This window comes from Prosopis cineraria, unplaced genomic scaffold (assembly GCF_029017545.1).
Source record: "Prosopis cineraria cultivar Desert tree isolate PC_DT_omini unplaced genomic scaffold, ASM2901754v1 PC8, whole genome shotgun sequence".
Taxonomy (NCBI): domain Eukaryota; kingdom Viridiplantae; phylum Streptophyta; class Magnoliopsida; order Fabales; family Fabaceae; genus Prosopis; species Prosopis cineraria.
In genome coordinates this window covers 172,159-195,241 of record NW_026555339.1, presented here as the reverse complement: position 1 = coordinate 195,241, position 23,083 = coordinate 172,159, and the positions used below count along the sequence as shown (strand labels likewise).

Genomic DNA, 23,083 nt, shown 5'->3' with positions numbered 1-23,083 from the left:
ATCACATGTTCCATTCTATTTCATCTTAAAAGAAACTCTCAAACAAGATATGGAATGTGCGTGAAAGCTAAAGATCCATGAATTTATGTCGGTGTACTAATGTCGATGATGAAGACTTGACGAGTGTCACGATCATATGGTGTTTCTCCCAAAACAGTCTCTCTTAACGATACACTCCCTCCACCGTCAAATATAAAAAATCATTTTTACTGAATTTCATATCAGCGAATCTTTTTTTCCCCGGCCCGCGTGTTAATGAAAGTAATGAACCATGTAGAGTTGAATAAATATTTAATACTTATTTTTTTTAAAAATGCCTGGAATACTCTTTAATTTCCCCCGCAATAAAAGAGTATAGCTCAACTACTTTATCAAGCAAAGGAGGAAAATAAACTTTACGCACCCAACTAGTTCTAACAATATTGTTTCAAAAAGAGCTTTAATAATGTTTATTATTGTTGTTGGTGATCACTGATATGCGTATTAATGTACTTGTTCTTTATACAAGGATGCAAATTGTTTGGATAAATCCATTAAATTTTGGAATGATTTTTGGGTTGATGATAATGGCCCTCTGAGAAACCTCTCTTTTCCAGAAATAGATGAAGCAGAGCAGTAGAGACTAATCTCAGACTCTATCACTGACGCTGGTGAATAGATATGGGATCAGTTTTCTTACTTAGTGCCCGATGTTATCCTTCATAAAATCAACAATGTTATGGTAAATGTCACTGAAGCTAAAAATCCTTCTTGCTTTTGGAATCTTATTGCCAGTGGAGAATTCAAAGTCAAATCAACTTATACTGCCTCCCAATCTTTGGAATGGAATGATACTAAAGAAAAGTAGAAATACATTTAGAAGCTTCCTATTGCACATCGGGTTAGAACTTTCATGTGGCTTCTGTGTAAAGGGCGTCTGTTGACCAACTCAAAAGGCTTTTGCAGGACGATGTCAAGTGGCTAGCAATGCCCCTTCTATCACCATTCTATTGAAAACATCAATCGTGTCCTGAAAGAATGCGCCTTTGTTGCCAAAGTATGGAAGAAGATACTGCCATCTGATTTATATGCAAAATTTTCAAAGGAGACCATTGAGATATGGTTAATCGACTCTTTAAAATCTAAAAGGCTGGATATCTCTTGAAAGATTGGATTTTGCATTACTATTTGGAATCTTTGGGAAGTCAGAAATAAACAGATCTTTGCCGGTACAGCAACCACAGTTGTGGATTTTCTTGTTCTAACTAGAGCCTTAATTGGTTACACAATTAAATCTTTGTCTGCTTACAGATGCCTGATGTAATTTTATTTCCCCCTAGTTGACTTTTGTATAGTTATTTTCAAACGCTGAAATTCATTTTCACTCAAAAAAGAGCCTCGTCACTTCCTACAGGCCTTCGCCCAGTGGATGCCATGTCAACTTATGTGTGCATGTTAAGACGACTAAATCAATCGATTATATGGGAAGTAAAACTATGATTTTGTGAACATATATCAAACTATCTTTTTTAAATATCAAAATCAATTACGAATTTAAAATTATGATTTTTTTAGAAATATCTAAACACTTATTACACATGGCAAAATTAATTGTAAGTCCATAATCATGACCTTCTTAAAAATATTCGAATAGCTCTGCACATGCCAAAATAATTATAAACCCAAAAACATGATTTGTAGAATAGTTTATATAATTTTTAGATGATTTTTTTAAAGTATAATTGAAAAGTAAGTAATAGTAGTTTATGAGATGACTGTAATTTTAGATAGGTATAAGTTTGGATTTTTTTTTAAGATGATGTTTCAGGTTCATAATTAATTCTAGCACGTATGATGAGTACTTGGATATTAAAAAAAAATAAATTCACAATTAATTTTAACATGTAACAAAAGTGTTTAAATATATTTTCACAAAATCATGGTTCTACGTAACTCTCAATTATGCTTTTCAATTATATTTTTCAATTATGATTAAAATTAATTTTACTAGTCAATTTTATAAATTAATTATATACCATATAACATACTTAGTTATATTCAAAATCAACCATGTTAGTTAATTTTTACATGATCAATTTTTTCTAATAGAAATCCAAATGCGCCCTTTGTTATTGGAGTCTGATGCTTTTGCATGTATGATAAATGTTTGGATATTTGAACAACATAGTTTTGGATCAAAATTGATTTTAGTATGTATGACATGTGTTTAGACAATTTTTAAAAAACATTATTTTAGGTCCTTAATTAATTTTAACATGTAATGAAAGTGTTTAAATATATTTTTTTTTACAAAATTATGATTTTAATTTTTAAAATTGATTATAGAGGTTATCCAAGTATGCACTTGGTTATTTATATATTTCTTTAGATGTGTTTGGATTCCAATTAGATATAATTAATTATAAAAAAATTGATTAATATGATTGATTTGGAATATAATTAATTGTGTTATGATGTATATAATTGATTTATAAAATTGATTAATAATATTGATTCCAATTAGAATTGAAAAATAAAATTAAAAAGTAAGTAAAACTATGATTTTGTGAAAATATATCTAAACAGTTACATGTTAAAATTAATTATGAATTCAAAATTATATTTTTTTAAAAAATCTAAATACTTATTACACATGTTAAAATCAATTATGAGCCTAAAGTTATGGCTTTCTTAAAAAAATTAAATAATCCATACATACCAAAATTAATTATGAACCCAAACCTATAGTCATCTCATAAGTTACTACTACTTATTTTTCAATTCATATTTTTAATTATACTTTTTTAAAAAAATTATCTAGAAATTATATAAATCATTTTACAAATTATATTTTTGTGTTTATAATTGATTTTGACATATACATAAATATTTGAATATTTTAAAGCAAAACATGATTTTGATTTCAAAATTAATTTTGATATATATAATGGGTGTTTGTATATTTTTTCAAAAATATGATTTTAGGTAGATACTTGATCGATTTTAACATGTAATAAAGTTGTCAGGATATATTTTTACATAACCATAATTTTAACGTTTAAAATTAATTATTAATGAGATTATCCAAACAGGCACTTCTCCGACCCTGCCTTTGTTTTTGTTCTGTTTTTTTTTTTTTTTGGGTTCTTGTTTTTTGGTTTTTGAGAAAAAGGAGAATGGAGATACTCTTTATCTTTACTCAGAAGGGGTGCGAAAACAGCACCGGTGCACAAAATAAAGCACCAGGCCGCGGCAAACCCGACCGCCAAATTTTAATTTTACGTTGTCCCTATCCCAGCGAATTCCGGGAACCCTGACGCTAAGATCCGGCGGCGACCGGAAAATTTTACACTCTGCGGTACGTGCCGCTCTAAATGTTTAAGTTCACTTCAGTTTGATGATTAATGCCACTCTAAACAGCTGACCAGCCTTCAATTTTCTGTCGTCTTTTCTGAAAATGATGAACGATTACAGGATAATTTAGGGTTTCTGATATGCCTGTTAATTGTTTAGAATTATAAAGTGTCCTTTTTCACTTCAGAATTTTTTTTTTTTTTTGCAGATCATGAGCAGTCTGGCTGAGAGGCTTCGAGTAAGATCAGATCGCAAGCCTATTTATAGCATTGATGAATCAGATGATGAAGCTGATTTTGTGCCCGGAAAACACGAGCCAACCGAGGAAAAGTTTGAGAGGATAGTCAGAAGTGATACGGTATACTTATTGACTCTTTCCTTTTCATTTCAATGCTTCTCATTTAGGTCAGACTACTGTTAATTTGTTCACTGCTATCTAAAATGTTGCTTACTTCTTAGAATTATTGAAGTGCTCAGCGGGCGATTGAAAATCTACATTAGCGCAGAGAAATGCTTTTAACTCCCTATTTCATGTTGTTCCTGCACACTAAAATATTTAGCAAAACAGAGATGCTATTGATTAGAGATATAAATCTTGACTTTTTTTTTTTGATCGGTGAATATATGGCAGAGGATAACTGGATAAATCTTCTAAATTTTGGGATAGAATATCCCTGATACTGAAGATGCAGTATAACATATTTTTGCTTGAAATCTAGAATTTACCTGTTAAGAAACCACATGGAGGATTTTTTTTGTTTTTTTGTTTTAAATACGTACTAGGAATTTTATTTGTTATTATTCGTTCAATCATTCTTTCATACTCTGCTAATAGCTTGAGATTTTGTTATTGAGAGGATATCAGATTCTTCCTGACCAATCGATCAGGAGCTTGATTGTTGTTTCCCCTATTCTCCATCTTAAATTTTGCTTCAGCACTAGATATGGCAAGGCTTAATTGATACTTCAAAGGAAAGAACATTTTGGTGAAGCTAGCATGTTAGGGTTAATGAAACCATTTTTGAGCCTTTCCCGAATTTTCTGGGGGTGAAATTGTCCTTGACAATCCTCACAAAATTTAATAGCTGAAACACGCCACCATTTCTTTCACTCATAAACTTTCGGTGATTTTCGTTATTTATAGTAGCATCTTTTCATTTTTGGTGTTCTTGATTTGGATCAGTAAATGACTTTTCCTGCCTTGTTTTGATTCTTATGTCCCATAACTACAGAAAGAAAACTGTTGTCAAGCTTGTGGAGAAAATGGAAATCTTTTGAACTGTGATACATGCACTTATGCCTATCATCCTAGGTGTTTACTTCCACCACTTAGAGCTCCCATTCCAGACAATTGGAGATGCCCTGAATGTGTAAGCATTATTGTTTGGTATCCATACCAGCAGCATCCATAATATGCGCTCTACTTTGATGGAAGCCTAGAGATATAATGCTTGTTTGTGTGCAGGTTAGCCCACTTAATGATATTGATAAGATATTAGACTGTGAGATGCGCCCCACTGTAGCTGATGACACTGATGCCACAAAACTGGGGTCAAAACAAATTTTTGTCAAACAATATCTTGTTAAGTGGAAGGGGCTACCGTATCTCCATTGCACATGGTAAATTTCTTGGAGCTTATCGCCTTCAAGTTCCAGACAGCGTCTTGTGATTTGGCATTTTTGGAAATCTTTTGAGCTCCTCCAATGCTTGTTATATTTTGTGTCCTGTTTCTCACTCCCAGTCCAATTATTTTCTTCTCACTCCTAGTTCATAGTTTTGAGTTTATTTATATTTCTATTTTGCTTTAGAAGCCTGATTTTGAAAGGCATTTAATTTTCTCTGAATCTGTGTATCATTTTGGTACTGTATATTTACAAGCTGCAGTGCCTTTTAACTTAGGGTGCCAGAAAAGGAGTTTCTGAAAGCTTTCAAGACCCATCCTCGCCTAAAGACAAAAGTAAATAACTTCCATCGTCAAATGGCATCAGTTAATACTTCTGATGAAGACTTTGTTGCCATTCGACCTGAATGGACCACTATTGATCGAATTATTGCTTGCAGGTTCAATTTTTTAGAGTTCTATCTTCTCCCTTCCGCATACACAAAATAATGAGATGATTCTGTTTGTAACTCATGTTTCTTCTCCTCTACTGCATCGATACTTTTCTTATTTGTCACCTAGCCTTTCTTCCCTGCCCCTCTTTCCTCAAAACATTTGAAGGGCTGATGATGATAAGGAATATCTTATGCTCACGATTTGTTGTGATTTCTTCTTTATAAGAATTACCGAATGCTTATGTTTTCATCAAATGTTTTATTTAAATGTTTCAGGGGTGATGATGATAAGGAATATCTTGTGAAATGGAGAGAGCTTTCATATGATGAATGCTATTGGGAGTTTGAGTCCGATATTTCTGAGTTTCAGGCAGAAATTGAAAGATTCAACAGATTTCAGTCAAGGTCTAGGAAACTTGTTATTTCTAACAAGCAGAAAAGCAGTGTTAGAGATGGTGCAGAATTCCTGAAGCATCAGAAAGAATTTCATCAGTATGAACATAGCCCTGAATTTCTTTCCGGGGGTATACTATTATGACAAACCTCTCATGATAATGATGTGCTTGATAATTATTTTAGCATATTTGGAGTGTGGTGATCACATGATTTCCTTTTTCATGTGTATGTAGGTACATTACATCCATATCAGCTGGAAGGCTTAAACTTTTTACGTTTCTCATGGTCTAAGCAAACTCATGTTATACTTGCGGATGAAATGGGACTTGGTACTTAGTCTCTGTTTCTCTTTTGTCCACCTTTTTCTAGTTTCTCCTTTTATTGTCTCGCTGCCCCTTTAACCTGCATTTTTCAGCAGGATTTGCTATTGCACCTTAATGACTGAAATTTTTTACTGCAGGCAAAACCATACAAAGTATTGCTTTCTTGGCATCACTTTTTGAAGATAATATTTCCCCACATTTGGTGGTTGCTCCACTTTCAACACTGCGAAACTGGGAACGTGAATTTGCAACATGGGCACCACAAATGAATGTTGTATGTATATGGAATCTGAAAGCTATATTTTCACTGAGAAAACCTTTCTTTTCTTTTGATTGTATGCTTGTTTCTATAGGTTATGTATGTTGGATCTTCTCAAGCCCGTGCTGTTATACGAGAGCATGAATTTTACTTCCCAAAGAGCCAGAAGTTAAAAAAAAAGAAATATGGTCAAATAGTCAATGAAAGCAAGCAAGATAGGATTAAATTTGATGTCCTCTTGACATCATATGAGATGATCAACCTTGACACAGCTTCATTGAAACCTATAAAGTGGGAGTGCATGGTAACATTCTATTTGCCATTCTATTACTGGAACTGGAAAAATAATTTTCCACCGTGATTTACCTTCTGTTCTTATTTGTATTTTCTACATTCTGCTAATGTCCTGAAAACCTTATTGGCCTTTAGATAGTTGATGAAGGTCACCGTCTCAAAAATAAGGATTCAAAATTATTTTCTTCATTGAAGCAATATTCTAGCAGACATCGTGTGCTTTTGACCGGGACTCCTCTGCAGGTTTACATTAGACTCTGCCATTTCCCCATAGCTTGTTTAATGTACGATCGTGTCCTAATTTTCTAGCATCAATTAACTGACTTTTTGTTGTCTTCTTGGGATTGGGTCTGGAGTTTCACTGGAAAGGTTGTTCATGATTAAGATTAATATTTATTTATTTATTTATTTTTTTGGGTGTTTTTGGGTTGGGTCGTTTATGTTTTAGTCTTTTAGATGGTTGCTGAATTTGGATTGCCAAACTTTTTCTTAAAAGAACATTTTAGTCTCGAGACTTTTTGGTGGCAAAAGATGTTATATGTTAGTGATTATTCATACAAATACGTTAGTTAGGGGAACGTTTGTTTTTCTAAAAGTTATTTGGATGCATTGTCCCCAATGTAATGACGGCCATCAATACATGATTTATTTTTGAAAGTCTTTGCCAGTCTTGAACGAAATTTTGTTGCAATTTTGTAGATGAGTCTCTGTCAATAGATGCTGTTAACTTTTATTATCTTTCTTTATGTGTGCTTTTCTTTAGTTAGATGATTTAATGAATACTACTTATAATATGCACCTGTAATGATCTCACACGAGTTAATATTTTGTAATTGTTTGACTTAACCCTTCATGTAATGTAATGTTTGTTCAGACAATGGATGCTGGTGATTGTATACTCTTCATCCTGTATCCTTGTAATGGAACATTAAATTGGTTGGTCTACTTCCCATCAGCTTATGTTGATGAGTGTATATTAAGCTGTTTCTTGTGTCAAACGCTTAACTTCGGTTTAATTCTTAGTTAGCTACTCTACTTAAGTAACAAGTGTGGTGCGATGTTATCTTTTGAAATTGACTTGTGGCAGCTTTGCTTATACAGGTCACAACTGATCATGCTTAATAGTTAATTTGCATATATTGTTTTTACGTCTTGAAAATTGAAACAACTAATGGTTGTCTGGTGTATTTCAGAACAACTTGGATGAACTATTTATGCTTATGCACTTCCTTGATGCTGGGAAGGTTTGTATGACAATATTATTGTGAATAGATTGCGAGTTTTTGCTATTGAATCGACTCAAGAATGTCAAGAGAATCTTACAAACTTTTTATTTGGCTGCTTGTAGTTTGGAAGTTTAGAGGAATTTCAGGAAGAGTTCAAGGATATCAATCAAGAGGAGCAGATTTCAAGGCTTCACAAAATGTTGGCCCCCCATCTTCTTAGAAGTATACATCTTAAACTTTAAGAAATTTACATAGCTACATTTCATTTGCTTGTCTGGATTAATTTTAACGCTTGTACTGTTGCATTGGCTGGTAGAGATAGTAAATCTTTTAAAATGAAAATGCTTAGCATTGTTGGTTTTTTGACATAGCATGAAACCTTCATATTCATGACCATAAAGGTAAGCGTTCAATCATTGCCACCATTGTTCTCTAATTAAATAAATAATTCACCACAAGGTTTTATGGGGGGAGACTTTGTCCAGGCTTCATCCTTAAATGATGGCTTTCACATGAGGGGTTGGGTTAGAGATACTTAAAAAACTCTTTACCATGTCTTCTGCTGACAGCCTAACCTTTTATAATTGTAGATTTCTTTGTAGTTTGAGTTATTTTTTATGCTAGTTTTATGATTGGATTGTATATTACATTTGCCTGTTCACCTTGGTTGAATGATGGTGAACCTGATTTTCCTATTGGGGGTAACTCTCGTTTTTGAAACTTCTATGTTATATTTTTAAAGTTGTCAGATGTTTGAATATAGATAAACAAACCTTTCTATCACCACAAAAGAAGAGAGAGAGTATTTTCTTTTTTCTTGAAATTTCAGAGTGTTGAATTATTTTTAAAGTTTATGTTAGATTATCTGGTGGTTGGCTGTTTTGAGGTTCAGGGCTTTGATCACATGTCATTTCTCAAAATGTTAACCATCTGCTTGATTTGTGTATCCTCTAGTCATGTTCTTGTAGTATTCATTGTATCTGCAATTACTATGGATGGAATAGTCAAATCCTTGAAGATTACACAGGTTCTAGTGCATTGCATATATAGAATTATATTTCAAACATGAAAAAAGTATTTTGATGAGTTGTTGGAATGATCAGTGTTTGGACTTATCTGGCTAGGTTTTTTTAATGTAGAAGGCCTGCTCCGGAGGATGTATGCATTCTTCTCTAACCAAACAAACCACAAATGGCTTGTTTGGCAACTTGTTATTGGAATAGTTTTTTGTTCTTCAGAACCAAAAAAAAAAAATTTGTTTGGTAATGTGTTTTCAAAAAGTATTTTGGAGAACAAAAAAACAAAACATTGTTTTGGAGAATAGAAAAACAGAAACTTCTTTTAGTTGTTCTGGATAACAAGGGAAAATGAGAAAAACACATATTTTCTTTATTTTTTTTTGTTTTTAGAACATGTTCTATAAAACATCAGTTCTCAGAATAATAAAACAAAAGCAGTTTCAAACAGGGCCAAAGTCTCTCCTAACTGGTTGTTATATTGGTTTTTATTTACTAGAAAGAGAATTACTATTGTTTACAGGTTAAGAAATTCTCAAACCAGAAAGTACAAAAAGACCTAAAACAGTGCACATCAATACAAATAAAATCCCCCAAGAGCCTCAGAGAACAAAAGCTGTCCAATCTCTTTTTGTATAAGGAGTTCCCCTTGAAAATACACCATGTGCTTAGCACCAAATGGAAGCCATACACACAATTCTTTATAATAAAAATTTATGAAGATGATATGCACCTGAGGATTTTTTCATTCCTCTTGAACAAAAACCACAATCTCATAAACTGGACATTATATTGATTTTAAGCTGTTAATGGGCTGCTAGTTTTGTTTAGATTGCTGATGATTTGATGCAGAGTTAGTGTAGTCTGGCATTGATGGAAAGTGCTGAGGGATATCAACTGCTTCATTGGTTTGCAGTTCTTATTTTGAACTATGAAGTTGGTAGTTTGTTAATAAACAACTTGTATTGCTGAAACAGAATTTGAAATATTTGAGGTCAATGCAGGGGTCAAGAAAGACGTCATGAAGGAATTACCTCCCAAAAAGGAACTGATTTTACGTGTTGAATTAAGCAACAAACAGAAAGAATATTATAAGGCAATTTTGACCCGTAATTATCAGATATTAACTCGTCGTGGTGGAGCTCAGGTATATTCATGCTTTGATGGACTGAATCTTTGGGCATTCCATTTTTAATTTTATCTAGATTAGAAATAGAAATGTGAAAAAACAGTTCTAAGCTTAATCTACTGAATTGAATAGATTTCTTGTTTTAACCTTTGGGCATTCCATTTGTTTTGATCATTTTTAAATAGATTTCTCTTATCAATGTTGTTATGGAGTTGCGAAAGCTCTGTTGTCATCCTTACATGTTAGAAGGAGTTGAGCCAGATATCCAAGATGCAAAAGAATCTTACAAGTAAGCTCTTATTCATCTCTGAGAGTGCCATGCCATTGTGAGTGTCTGTTAGAAATCTGGGTGCGTTGCTTGTGTGGTGGTTTATATTGTAGCTGTTCCTATATGCTGCTGGGTATTGTTATGTATAAGTAATTTGACATAATCTGTGCTTTTAATTTCTTTCACTAATTACAGAAAACTGCTGGAATCATCTGGGAAGTTGCAATTGTTAGACAAAATGATGGTGAAGCTTAAAGAGCAAGGGCATAGAGTCCTCATATATTCACAATTCCAGCACATGCTGGACTTGCTTGAAGATTATTGTTCTTACAAGGTATCCGTGTGAGTTTATTCTTTTTAAATATGCTATTTTGCTTGTGATCTGTGCGAAATTGCTGTATGATATTCTTTCATTTTTCATTGTTCTTATCAGAGTTGGCAGTATGAAAGGATAGATGGCAAGGTTGGTGGAGCTGAAAGACAAGTACGAATAGATCGGTTTAATGCCAAACATTCTTCAAGATTTTGTTTTCTTCTTTCTACTAGAGCAGGGGGATTGGGGATAAACCTTGCAACAGCTGACACAGTTATTATATACGATAGGTGAATCTTCAATGCTAGTAATTTTCTTTTTCTGGTAAAATAATACTTCATATGAAAATATCTATTGACAACAACGTTGACCATGTAAAAAGTTTCCCTGTATAAAGTTGGTTTATTACTTGTGATTTCAGTATTTCTTTTAGGCTAAAAGAAGAATTTTATTGAAAGAAGAAAGATGTAAAGGAGGGTTAAGAAATCCATGACCATTAGCTGAACATCACAAGGAACCTGCAAACGAAATCTTTTTCTATTGGTCTGAATGAGACACCACTGAATGGATTCAGAAAGCAGGGGGGGTCCTGGGACTAGAGAAACCTTATTGCCATTTGACTGTGCATGGGGAATATAGCAACTTTCTGATTAGGCACGTAAAGTTGGGTGGCGCAAATTTTCACCCAGCATATTACAAATGATTTCGAAAAGATGTTATCAAATTAATTTCTAGAGACCAGTAAAAAGATTTCCAGGAAAGAAGCATGAAGCTTTTGTGTGGGAGAACTTTTTTCTGCTATCAAATTTTTGTTTGCAGGAGAGGAAACTCTTGTGAGTGATGTTTGAATGCTTATAGTGTGTGTGGTTTTGCAGCCTTGTGATGATGGTAGACAAATATTGTTTGTGATATTTGTTGTCCAATGTGATTTAATATATCTATAATTCATTGATCAAATTGTTACTCTATAGTGATTGGAACCCTCATGCTGATCTACAAGCTATGGCTAGGGCTCATCGACTTGGACAAACTAGTAAGGTTGGAGTTTATTTTTCAATTAATTTGTAGCTGTCTATCATTATTGATGTTGCATAAACCCATGGCTCTGGTTTTGTAGGTAATGATTTATAGGCTTGTAACGCGGGGAAGCATTGAAGAAAGAATGATGCAGATGACTAAGAAGAAAATGGTGCTAGAACATCTTGTTGTAGGAAGGCTAAAATCTCAAAATATTAACCAGGTAATTAGTTCTTCTTTCTTTTTGGCATCAAGGATTAGGCTAAGCTGATGCCAACAGTTATCAGTACTATTGGCAAAGCTACATTTATGTAAATCTGATTGACAAGTTACCTTCACGCCTTCCCTGTTCTTTGAAAGAATTTGCTTCTCATGATGTAATATGAGTATTTATGTGGTCTGAATTTTAAAGGATATTTTCTTGTATCTTGTGTTGTGATATAGATAGTGTTTTCCTAGAGATTTAGTGAGGGGGAGGGAGGACAGAGAGCCTAAAACAGGAGAGTTTTTTCCCCCTCGTTTCTGTCGGTGAATTTCTTGTAAGATTTTGGCCAAAAGTTCTATTGAAATGAGAAGGTACTAGATTTGATGATGAGGTATATCCTTGAAAAAGACAAGGTATCACGAGTGGAGGAAATGAGATATCAATGAAGTAAAGCATTCCATATTTCCTTACATCTGCATATCAGTCAAAGCCAGGCAGGATCAGAGGTTTCTCTTGGAAAATTCTGGCGTGACTCATCCCAATTCACCAAACTACTGGATGAAACTCTTATTCTGGAATTAAATAACCAACTTTTTTGAAAAACACTTTTCAAAGGGTAACCAAATCAGGTTTTTACATGGTCCCAATCTTAAGGCTATCCATTAGGGTTTCAATCCTTACCCTGCCTGGCTGCCCCTGAAACAAATTAATAATTGTGTCAATCGTGAATACCTGCATATTGATTGATTCTGGAATATGTAACATCGCTACTTTCAACATACTGATTTTTGAATCTTGATTGGGACATTTTAAGTTTCAAACAATCAATCAGATCAGATTTTAATCAGAAAAGTTTTAGAAGATCTGATGGTAACTATCATTTTAATTGCTCTTAGGAGGAGTTGGATGATATTATAAGGTATGGCTCTGAGGAGTTATTTGCTGATGAGAATGATGAAGCAGGGAAATCACGCCAAATTCATTATGATGATGCTGCCATAGATAGGTATCATGCACTTGCGTCCCTCAAACATGAAATTTTTACAATACGTATTAGTATAATTTATCTTGTACTTTTCTCATTAATAGATTGCTGGATCGTGAACAAGTCGGTAATGAAGAGACTGCAATGGATGATGAGGAGGATGGATTTCTCAAGGCTTTTAAGGTTGACTCTCAAACGGTTATGCATGTGCATTTTTTGTTCAGATTTTCACCCTCCATTTTGGTTGGTGGTGAGTGGATGTGTACTTTACGAAGAAATATTTAATAGACATATGAACAGACAAATGCTAATAAATAAAAAGGAAAGAAGGGTATTTGGTGGCATGGTAGTTGATCAGTCTTATGAACTAGAATGGACTGTGCATGTATTCTAATCTAGTTTGAATAACTTTGCTGTCACTTTTGCTATCTTATTGTAAATATTTGTTTTGAATCAATTTCATATGCTGCCAAAGCATTATGCTTGTTAACAACTACTCACATTTGTGGAGCTTCACAGTGACTAAGTATGTAGTCCTTCCACTTCAATCTCCATTAAGCAGCCTGTATTGATTGTGAGGTTGTTGTGGATTTTCTTTTTCTGTCTTTTCAACCTAAAAGATAAAATCCAATCACGAGCCTTTACACAATGACTTGAATTGGTCCTTGACATGGTATTAGTCTATTAGAGTCTCTATGAGCATGTGATGAAGTCCCACCCTTGCTGCCCTACACCCCATAGCATAAATAACATACGATATTTGCACCACATGGATCAATTATTTTAACCACAAAATGAATTTGACATTCAACCTTGGTTTAAAGTTGACGGTAAAACTTTGTAGTTAGGATCCTGGAGAAATCTGTTTGAGTGGCTTTTGCCCAAGAATTCTTGTGGCTGGAGTAATTTTAATGTTGATGAAATTTCCCCTTTTCAATACCAATTTCCCTATAAGCTATTGTTGTTTTGAATTTTCTCTTTTCTCATTGTTTTTCATTGACTAATCAAACAGTGTATGTTTTAGGTGGCAAATTTTGAATATGTTGATGAAGTTGAGGCTGCAGCAGAGGAGGCAGCAAAAAAGAGAGCTATGGACAATGAATCTGCTTTGGCAAGTACAGAGAGAGCAAAATACTGGGAGGAATTGTTAGGAGATAGATATGAAATGCATAAAGTTCATGAGTTGGATGCCTTGGGCAAAGGGAAACGGAGTCGTCACAAGCAGGTATGCACTTGTGTTAAGTGCCACACACTTTAATCAGTTTGCAAAGAATGAATTTTATTTGTTGCCTACAATGAGTTTGTGTTGTTCTGATGTGACTGTGAGATATGGTCAGACTTATAAGAGGAGATCAAGGGGGCAGTTGGGTGTAGAAAGGAAATACCCATTGGGTTAGGATTAATATCCTGAGGGTCCAGAAAAGAAGGATTATGCCATGATGTTTTGGTAGGGTGGCTTAGATTTAGTCTCGATATTGAAGTCACCTTTTTGCTTGCTTTATTTGGCTGTGTTATTTTTGTTGGCACTCAAGGATGTTTTAGAGAAGTTAGGCAGAAGTGAGGAGAGTGCTGGTCTCTCGAACACCAGTGAGAGACCTTTTCTTGTTGCTGTGTTCTTCCATTTAGTTTGTAATTTCAGTTGTTGGGAATAGGGTTTTGGCTAGAATCAGTGAGTTTCTCTTGTAACACTGATTCAGTTGATATGCATTAATATCAAAAACCTCAGAATTTCCCTCATTTATTTCTCTTTGCATTGAAAGCTTAGTTCTATTAGTTACTTTAGAGCAGAGCTCTAACAATTGGCATCAGAGCCGTGCAATCCTCGGACCTTTTGATAAGCGCAAGAGAGATGGCCGAAAGAGTGCAGTACTCCAATCCTGAGGTACAAGAGTTGAAAGAATCTGTTGGAGGACTATCGAAAGAAATGATCATGATGAAGGAGATGATGCAGACGATGCAAGATAAATTAGAGCAAATAGCAGAGAAACAGAAAAGTGCAGACCAACCTCCCGAACAAGATCAACCTAGCCATGAAGAGACTACAGGAAGCACCGGAGATCATGAAAAAGAAGTAGGGAAGTACAGGAAGCTGGAGTTACCAATATTTGATGGAGAAGACCCTATCGGGTGGCTTTTCAGAGTGGAAAGGTATTTTTGAATCAATGCTGTGGCTGAAATGGAGAGACTGAAAGCAGCCATCGTGTGCCTCGAAGGTAAGGCTCTTAACTGGTATCAATGGGTGGAAACTCGAGCACCTATCCGAGAATGGTCAGAGTTCAAGCAAGAACTTCTGCGTCGATTCCATCCCTCACAGCTTGGGGATGAATATGAGATGATGTTTGCAGTCAAACAGGAGCGTTCTGTGCGCGAGTATGTGGAGGAGTTCGAACGCGTATCAGCTATGGTGGGAGACGCATCAGAATCGTGTGTGGTTGGAGCATTTCGTGTAGGACTAAAACCAGAGATAAGGGCTGAATTAAAGCTCACGGCCGCCAGCACCCTTAGAGAAATTATGGAGATGTCTATTAGGGTGGATGAGAGGAATCAGGTAATAGAGAAGGCCAAAGACTCACGGTTTCTGCGAGGCCAGCATTTTCAAAGTGGGCTTAAAAATGAATCAGCCCAAACTCCTTTCACACGGATCACTCATGTGGCTGAGCCCAGTAAAAGCATGCACGTCTCTTCAATACACTCGGGACTCCAGAAACGGGCTGAGACAAAAACGGCAGACTCAAAAGTAGCGAGTAACACGACAGGAACAGCGTCGTCGTGTCCAGGAGGACGAACCCAGCGACTGTCAGACGTGGAATTAACTCGTCGGCGAGAGCTTGGTTTGTGTTTCAAATGTGCAGATAAATTCGGACCTAATCACATCTGCAAAAATAAAAATCTGCAAGTGATGTTGCTGGAGCTAGAACCCGAGAAGGGAACCGAAGGCCATGAACCAATATGCACTGAAGATAGTGAAGAAGCCGAAGAAGATGAAACTCGAATGGAGTTATCACTAAACTCCATAGTTGGGTTTGGAGGGAATCACACTATGAAGGTACGTGGGAGACTAGAGAAAGCCGAGATTGTGATTTTGATTGATAGTGGGACTACCCACAACTTCATAGCTGAGGAATTAGTCACCAAAATAAAAATTCCAGTGGAGGACATTGCCGTCTATTCTATCATTGTTGGGGATGGGTTTAGTATTAAAGGGAAGCAACGCTGCAATGACCTCAAGTTACAGGTACAAGGCCTGGACATTATTCAAACTTTCTACCCCTTTCCACTCAGTGGCGTGGATGTTGTACTAGGAGTGGAATGGTTAAAATCTTTAGGAGAAGTGAAGGTTAACTGGGGGCAACTGACCATGAAGATTGGTAAGAAAGGAAACAAGGTGTGTTTACAAGGTGATCCCGCTCTAACCAAGGCCTTGGTTTCCCTTAAGTCATTTATTCGATCCGTACAGAAGAGAGGGGAGGGGTACATGGTCGAATATAATGGGATGAATAATGAAGAAACAACAGCTGAAACTATACAATTGGCGCCTGAAATTCAGAACCTCCTGGACCAATTCTCTATAGTTTGTCGACCTTTTGAAGGGTTACCACCAACTCGTTCTCATGATCATGCAATAGCAACCAAACCAGGCGAACAACCTCCTAACATATGGCCGTATCGGTACCTTCATGTTCAAAAAAATGAAATTGAGAGGATGGTGAAAGATATGTTGAGAGCAGGTATCATTCAGCCCAGTCAAAGTCCTTATTCAAGTCCAGTTTTGTTGGTTAAAAAAAAAGATGGAAGCTGGAGATTCTGTGTGGACTATAGAGCCTTGAACAAAATCACGGTGCCTGACAAGTTTCCCATACCAGCTATAGATGAGTTGTTGGATGAGTTAAAAGGAGCCGCCATCTTCACCAAGCTGGATTTGAAGTCCGGATACCATCAGATCAGAATCATGGCTGGAGATGAACATAAAACAGCATTTAGAACCCACGAGGGACATTATGAATTCAAGGTAATGCCCTTTGGTTTAACCAATGCTCCTTCCACATTCCAATATTTAATGAATGAGATATTCCGAGAGCATCTTCGGAAATTTGTGCTTGTATTTTTTGATGACATACTTATTTAGAGCCATGATTTATCATCTCACTTGAAACATTTGAAAGCTGTTTTGTCTATCCTGAAAGAGAACCAGCTAGTGATCAACCTTAAGAAGTGCACTTTCGCCCAACCAAAAATTGAATATCTTGGGCATATCAATTCCAAGGAGGGAGTGCAAGCGGATCCCAGCAAAATTGAGAGTATGGTGCAGTGGCCTAAACCCAATAATGTGAAATCCTTAAGAGGGTTCCTAGGGTTGACAGGGTATTATAGAAGATTTGTCAAGAATTATGGAAAAATCGCTAGTCCTCTCACCGATTTACTTAAGAAAGATGCCTTTAAATGGACCCCAAAAACTGAAGAAGCCTTCCAAAGTCTCAAGACAGCCATGACTTCTCTCCCAGTACTAGCTATGCCTGATTTTTCCATCCCGTTTGAGTTGGAAACAGACGCTTCCGGGTCTGGAATAGGAGCAGTGCTGATGCAGAATGGCCGTCCAGTGGCATATTTCAGCCAAAAGCTCTGTAACCGCGCTCAACAATGTTCCATTTTTGAGAGGGAACTTATGGCAATTGTTATGGCGGTCAAGAAATGGCGACACTACTTATGGGGGGAGAAATTTGTCATCCGGACAGATCAGAAAGCTTTGAAGTTTCTGCTGGAACACAGAATTGTAGAAGAAAGTCAACAGCACTGGATCACTAAATTAATGGGGTTCAAGTTTGAAATAGCTTACAAACCGGGCAAGGAAAATCGTGCAGCGGATGCACTTTCAAGGAAAGAAGAAAATCTGGAGATACATGGTTTTTCTTTATGGCAGCAAGGTGACCTTGAAGAATGGGAGAAAGAAGTACATGCTGATCCTAAGCTAAATGATATACTGCAAAAAGTCATTACCAAGCAAGGAAATTTGGAGGGATACAGCCTTGTGAAGGGTTGTCTACACTATAAAGGACGATTGATGCTACCAAAGAAGTCTACCAGAATTCAATTGCTCATGAAGGAATTTCATGATTCACCAACCGGAGGCCATTCGGGTTATTTGCGCACTTACAAGAGGCTTTCTACTGTTGTATATTGGGAAGGCATGAAAAAAGATATCCAACAATATGTGTCACAATGCGACGTGTGCCAAAAGAACAAATATCAAGCATTAACTCCAGCTGGGCTGTTACAACCCTTGCCGATTCCTCAACAAATTTGGGAAGATATTAGCATGGATTTCATTACAGGACTTCCAAAATCCAAAAGACATGACGTCATACTTGTTGTTGTTGATAGGTTGACAAAATATGCCCACTTCTTGGCTTTGACCCACCCATTTACAGCAAAAGAAGTTGCTGAAAGATTCATTAATGACATTGTTAAATTGCATGGGTTTCCAAAAACAATTGTGTCAGATAGGGATAGGGTGTTTGTAAGTCAGTTTTGGAAGGAATTATTTAAGCAAGCAGGCACTCAGCTTTGTCTTAGCTCTGCTTACCACCCGGAATCTGATGGCCAAACCGAAGTCTTGAACAGGAGCTTAGAAACTTACCTGCGTTGTTTCACCAGTGAGAAACCAACCCAATGGGCGCAATGGTTACCTTGGGCTGAATATTGGTACAACACAACTCATCATGGGGCTGCTGGAATGACACCCTTTAAGGCGGTGTACGGACGGGACCCTCCTACTTTTTTTAAGCTGAATGGGGAACCGTCAGGCATTGAAGCTGTCAATGAACAGATTCAGTCCCGGAATTCCATTATTGCCATTTTAAAGGAAAACCTCACTGTGGCGCAAGAAAGAATGAAGAAGCAAGCTGACAAACATAGGCGAGAGATACAGCTGGACATTGGAGATTTAGTCTATGTCAAAATCAGACCCTACAAGCTGAAATCTTTAGCTAAAAGACTTAATGAGAAACTCAGCCCTCGTTTCTATGGCCCCTTCAAGATCATAGAGCAGATTGGACAGGTCGCATACAAGCTGGAACTTCCTTCCATAGCTCGCATTCACCCAGTCTTTCACATTTCTCAACTCAAAAAATCAGTTTGTTCAGCTATTGTCACTCCTACTATACCACCAGCACTTTCTGCAGAATTGGAGCTACAGGTACAGCCTCAAGACATATGCAAGGTTCGGAAACTTATGACAGGCCAGCTGGAGGTTTTAGTGAAATGGAGAGATTTACCCGAGTTTGAGAATTCATGGGAGACAGCTGACACCATTTCTCTCCAATTTCCAGATTTTCCCCTTGAGGACAAGGTGAGACTCTTAGAGGCGGGAAATGATGTGACCGTGAGATATGGTCAGACTTACAAGAGGAGATCAAGGGGGCAGTTGGGTGTAGAAAGGAAATACCTATTGGGTTAGGATTAATATCCTGAGGGTCCAGAAAAGAAGGATTATGCCATGATGTTTTGGTAGGGTGGCTTAGATTTAGTCTCGATATTGAAGTCACCTTTTTGCTTGCTTTATTTGGCTGTATTATTTTTGTTGGCACTCAAGGATGTTTTAGAGAAGTTAGGCAGAAGTGAGGAGAGTGCTGGTCTCTCGAACACCAGTGAGAGACCTTTTCTTGTTGCTGTGTTCTTCCATTTAGTTTGTAATTTCAGTTGTTGGGAATAGGGTTTTGGCTAGAATCAGTGAGTTTCTCTTGTAACACTGATTCAGTTGATATGCATTAATATCAAAAACCTCAGAATTTCCCTCATTTATTTCTCTTTGCATTGAAAGCTTGGTTCTATTAGTTACTTTAGAGCAGAGCTCTAACATGTTCATTTTTGCAAAGGTAGTATCTGTAATTCTTCAACTTTTCAGATGGTCTCCGTTGAGGATGATGATCTTGCTGGTCTGGAAGATGTAAGCTCTGATGGTGATGACAATGTTGATGCGGAGCTTACTGATGCTGATTCAAATTCTTATGGAACTATTTCTAAAAGACCTTATAAGAAGAGAGCCCGTGGTATATTATTATTTAATTTTATTCTTGTAATGATACTGATGTTGATCTCGTCTTGACTGTGGTGTCACCTTTCTCCTAAATTCTTTACCAGCAGATAGCACAGAGCCGCATCCTCTGATGGAAGGTGAAGGAAAATCATTTCGAGTGCTTGGTTTTAATCAGAATCAGAGAGCTGCATTTGTGCAAATTCTGATGAGGTTATATTTTATTTGCTTCTTTTTTATTATCTCTGATCTCTTACTTTTAGAATATGTATTTAGGAAAGAGCTTTGGCATGCTTATTTCTGCAGTTAATCTCACTTTATGAGTCTATTATAGGTTTGGGATGGGCGATTATGATTGGAAGGAGTTCACTTCCCGAATGAAACAGAAGACTTATGAAGAAATCAAAGAGTAATATGACTTTTTCCTTGTTTTATTACCATATTTGGGATGTTTCATGTCATAAATTAGCTTTTGTAATTTATATCAATACTTTTGTTGTTTCTGCAAGAAATGGAAGCCTTTTATTTTAGCACTTTTGTTTTCAAAAAAAGGCAGGAACTAGATGACATTTGTTTTCATATATGCTTGATAAAGTATAGAAACATAGTAGCAGTTTGGAGTTCTCATTGTTGTGGGCAGGATGGCATACTGATCAGAACATTTTTTGGATTTTTTGATTTTTGATAGGCCTTGTGTATACGTACATATCATTCCTGTCTTGTATGTGCTCATTCTCAAGACAAAAAATGTTTACTAGTTTCTGTACGCAGCTAAACTGCTTATGAGGATATTTTGCTATCATTTTGGAGAGCCGTTGTTTTGATTGTTTGGCCTTCTGAATATTTGCTTAAAGCTGCAAGTAAAATGATATTATTCCTTGTTTGAAAAAAATTCTGTGCCCTTAGGGTGCTAGACCTTTGACATGTTTTGTGCAAGAGCCATTGGAAGACGCACCCTCTAGTGAAGTGAGGTATGAAAATAGGAAAATCTAAATATCTGCCATATAAACAAAGCTAAATAAACGTAAATTTTGAACATTTGGTACATAAATTAACTATTCAAATATAAGTCCTACATTGAAGTATAAAGAAGTTAACATACAACCCAAAAGATGCAGTAGCAATGGCAGCCAAGCATTAACATGATAATATTATTCTTTTTTAAATGAGAATAACTATTTTACCTTATTCGTAGACCTCTAAGATGGGATGGGTTTTGTAGTTTCCTATTTTACCCGGTCACTGCTGTTAAAATTTCTGGGCTTCTATGCTGCCTGTTCTCATTCAGCCTCCAAATACTTAGACACATAAGGCTCTTGCCTTGACATAGAAGCTAAAGGTGAGAAAGGTACTGCCAAGCAAGTGCCTGGACGAAGCCAATGCCTCTCACCACTTGAAAGGCGTTGGAATTCTTCAATTGCCTCATCATGCCTTTAATATTTTTAGCTACTCCTCCTCTTGTCCTTTAATAGAGTAGTAAGAGAAGAAAAAATTTTCCTATTTATAGGGCACTTGCCAATTTTTAATGCTTTATATTTTTGCCCTTATTAAATGCTTTGAATAAAAATATTAGGAATGAGATTTAAGAACATTTATTAAAGGTAAATGTGAAAATTTGTTAAAATTTAATATAAAGTTAATGGGATTTAAGATTTTCCTTGGTTTTAGTGAAATATGCTAGAAGTGACTTATAAATAGAACCAGAGGGAGTAATCGTTTAGAGAAACCATTTCTTTTTTGCTGATTTTCTTGCCCGCACTTGTTTCAAGAAGAGGGGTGAATATTTCATCATCTACAAAAGTGGAGCTTTAAGGTTACAGATTGATGTTCTTTTAGTGAGGAACACAGAAAGAAGACTTTGTAAAAATTTTAAAGTGATTTTTGGGGATATTGTAACAACACAATATCGGGTCCTTGTCTTTGACGTGCGTATTACGAATGAAAATCAAAAGCGTCAACAAGTGGTAACTCCAAGGATTAGGTGGTGGCAGTTAAAAGGTGAGGAGGAATTTTCAAGCAAAATCTTTTGGCTAAAGGAATTTAGGAGTCCCAGGAAAGTGCTGGTATCATGTGGGAGGATATGGCTAAGAAGGGGAGGAAGGTTGCTAAAGAAGTTTTGGGAGAATCAAAGGTTTGGTCTGAGAGATAAGAAATCCTTGTGGTGGAATGATAGTGCATATGAAAAAGTCAAACATAAGAAGAAGTGTTTTAAAGCCATCCATTTGTGCAATAATGATGAAAATTGAAAAAAAAAATCATATGGTTAAGAAGGTAACTTAAAGTTGTGATTGAAACTCGTTCTAAAGCATTTGAAGAGTTTCACAATAATTTTAGAGTAAAGGATGGAGAACAAAAAATTTATAAGATTGCTAAGAGTGGAGAAAGAAAATTAGATATTTAGAACATGTAGGGTGCATTAGGATGAAGAGGGAGAGTTTTTGGTCACAGATGATGCTGCTAAAGATAGATAGGTGTCCTACTTTTCCAAACTTTTCAATGGTTAAAGGGTTTATCTAGTAATTTATAGGATTTAGTAATTCATAAAGGAGAATAAATTTGTCATTATATCAAAAGATACGTGATAGTGATTGTGTAAAGGAAGTTCTTAAGAAAATGGCAAATGGTTAGAGTCAATGAACTTGATTGTATCTCTATTGAAGTGTGAAATGTTTATATGGAGAAGGGTTGCGGTGGGCTAACTAAGTTATTTAATGTAATTTTACGGTCTAAGAAAATGTTGGAGGAGAAGCACCTTAGTTTCTATTTACAAAAAATAAAGGAGATATTTAGAATTATGCTAATTATAGAGGGATTAAAATTTGGGAAAGAGTGATTAATCATATGTTGAGATTGGAGACTTGTATTTTTGATAATCAATTTGGCTTTAAGCTAGGTAGGGTGACTACAAAAGCGATTTATTTATTAAGGGGATTAATAAAAAAGTATCGATGCAAAGGTAAAGATTTACACATAGTATTTATTGATTTGAAAAAAAGCTTGTGAATGTGAAATGAGAGAAGTACTTTTGGAAATTTTTGGAAAAGAAGAGAGTTCAGGTTGCTTATATTAGAGTTATACAAGATATGTATGAAGGGGCAACTAGTATAAGAACATTTGATGGTGAAACAAATGACTTTTCTATAAGAATTGCACTACATCAGGGATCATCTTTTAGTCCTCATTTGTTTGATTTAGTCCTAAATGTTTGACTGAGCATAGTCAAGAGGAAATCC

The 23,083-nt window shown here is 35.8% G+C and overlaps 1 protein-coding gene across 1 annotated transcript in view; it reads left to right on the top strand.

Moving 5' to 3' along the window:
* The first annotated feature begins 3,172 nt into the window (after positions 1-3,172).
* Positions 3,173-23,083, top strand: part of LOC129318407 (CHD3-type chromatin-remodeling factor PICKLE) — a 26,519-nt gene continuing 6,608 nt past the window's right edge. The window contains 24 exon segments of the mRNA XM_054963148.1: positions 3,173-3,337; positions 3,542-3,691; positions 4,566-4,703; positions 4,799-4,953; positions 5,234-5,395; positions 5,666-5,913; positions 6,019-6,114; positions 6,246-6,382; positions 6,462-6,671; positions 6,797-6,904; positions 7,855-7,905; positions 8,010-8,109; positions 9,908-10,050; positions 10,218-10,321; positions 10,496-10,634; positions 10,734-10,903; positions 11,585-11,651; positions 11,731-11,853; positions 12,732-12,841; positions 12,925-13,003; positions 13,845-14,045; positions 19,722-19,864; positions 19,866-20,063; positions 20,185-20,259. Of these exon segments, the coding sequence (XP_054819123.1) occupies positions 3,545-3,691; positions 4,566-4,703; positions 4,799-4,953; positions 5,234-5,395; positions 5,666-5,913; positions 6,019-6,114; positions 6,246-6,382; positions 6,462-6,671; positions 6,797-6,904; positions 7,855-7,905; positions 8,010-8,109; positions 9,908-10,050; positions 10,218-10,321; positions 10,496-10,634; positions 10,734-10,903; positions 11,585-11,651; positions 11,731-11,853; positions 12,732-12,841; positions 12,925-13,003; positions 13,845-14,045; positions 19,722-19,864; positions 19,866-20,063; positions 20,185-20,259 (3,104 nt within the window). The 5' untranslated portion in view covers positions 3,173-3,337; positions 3,542-3,544.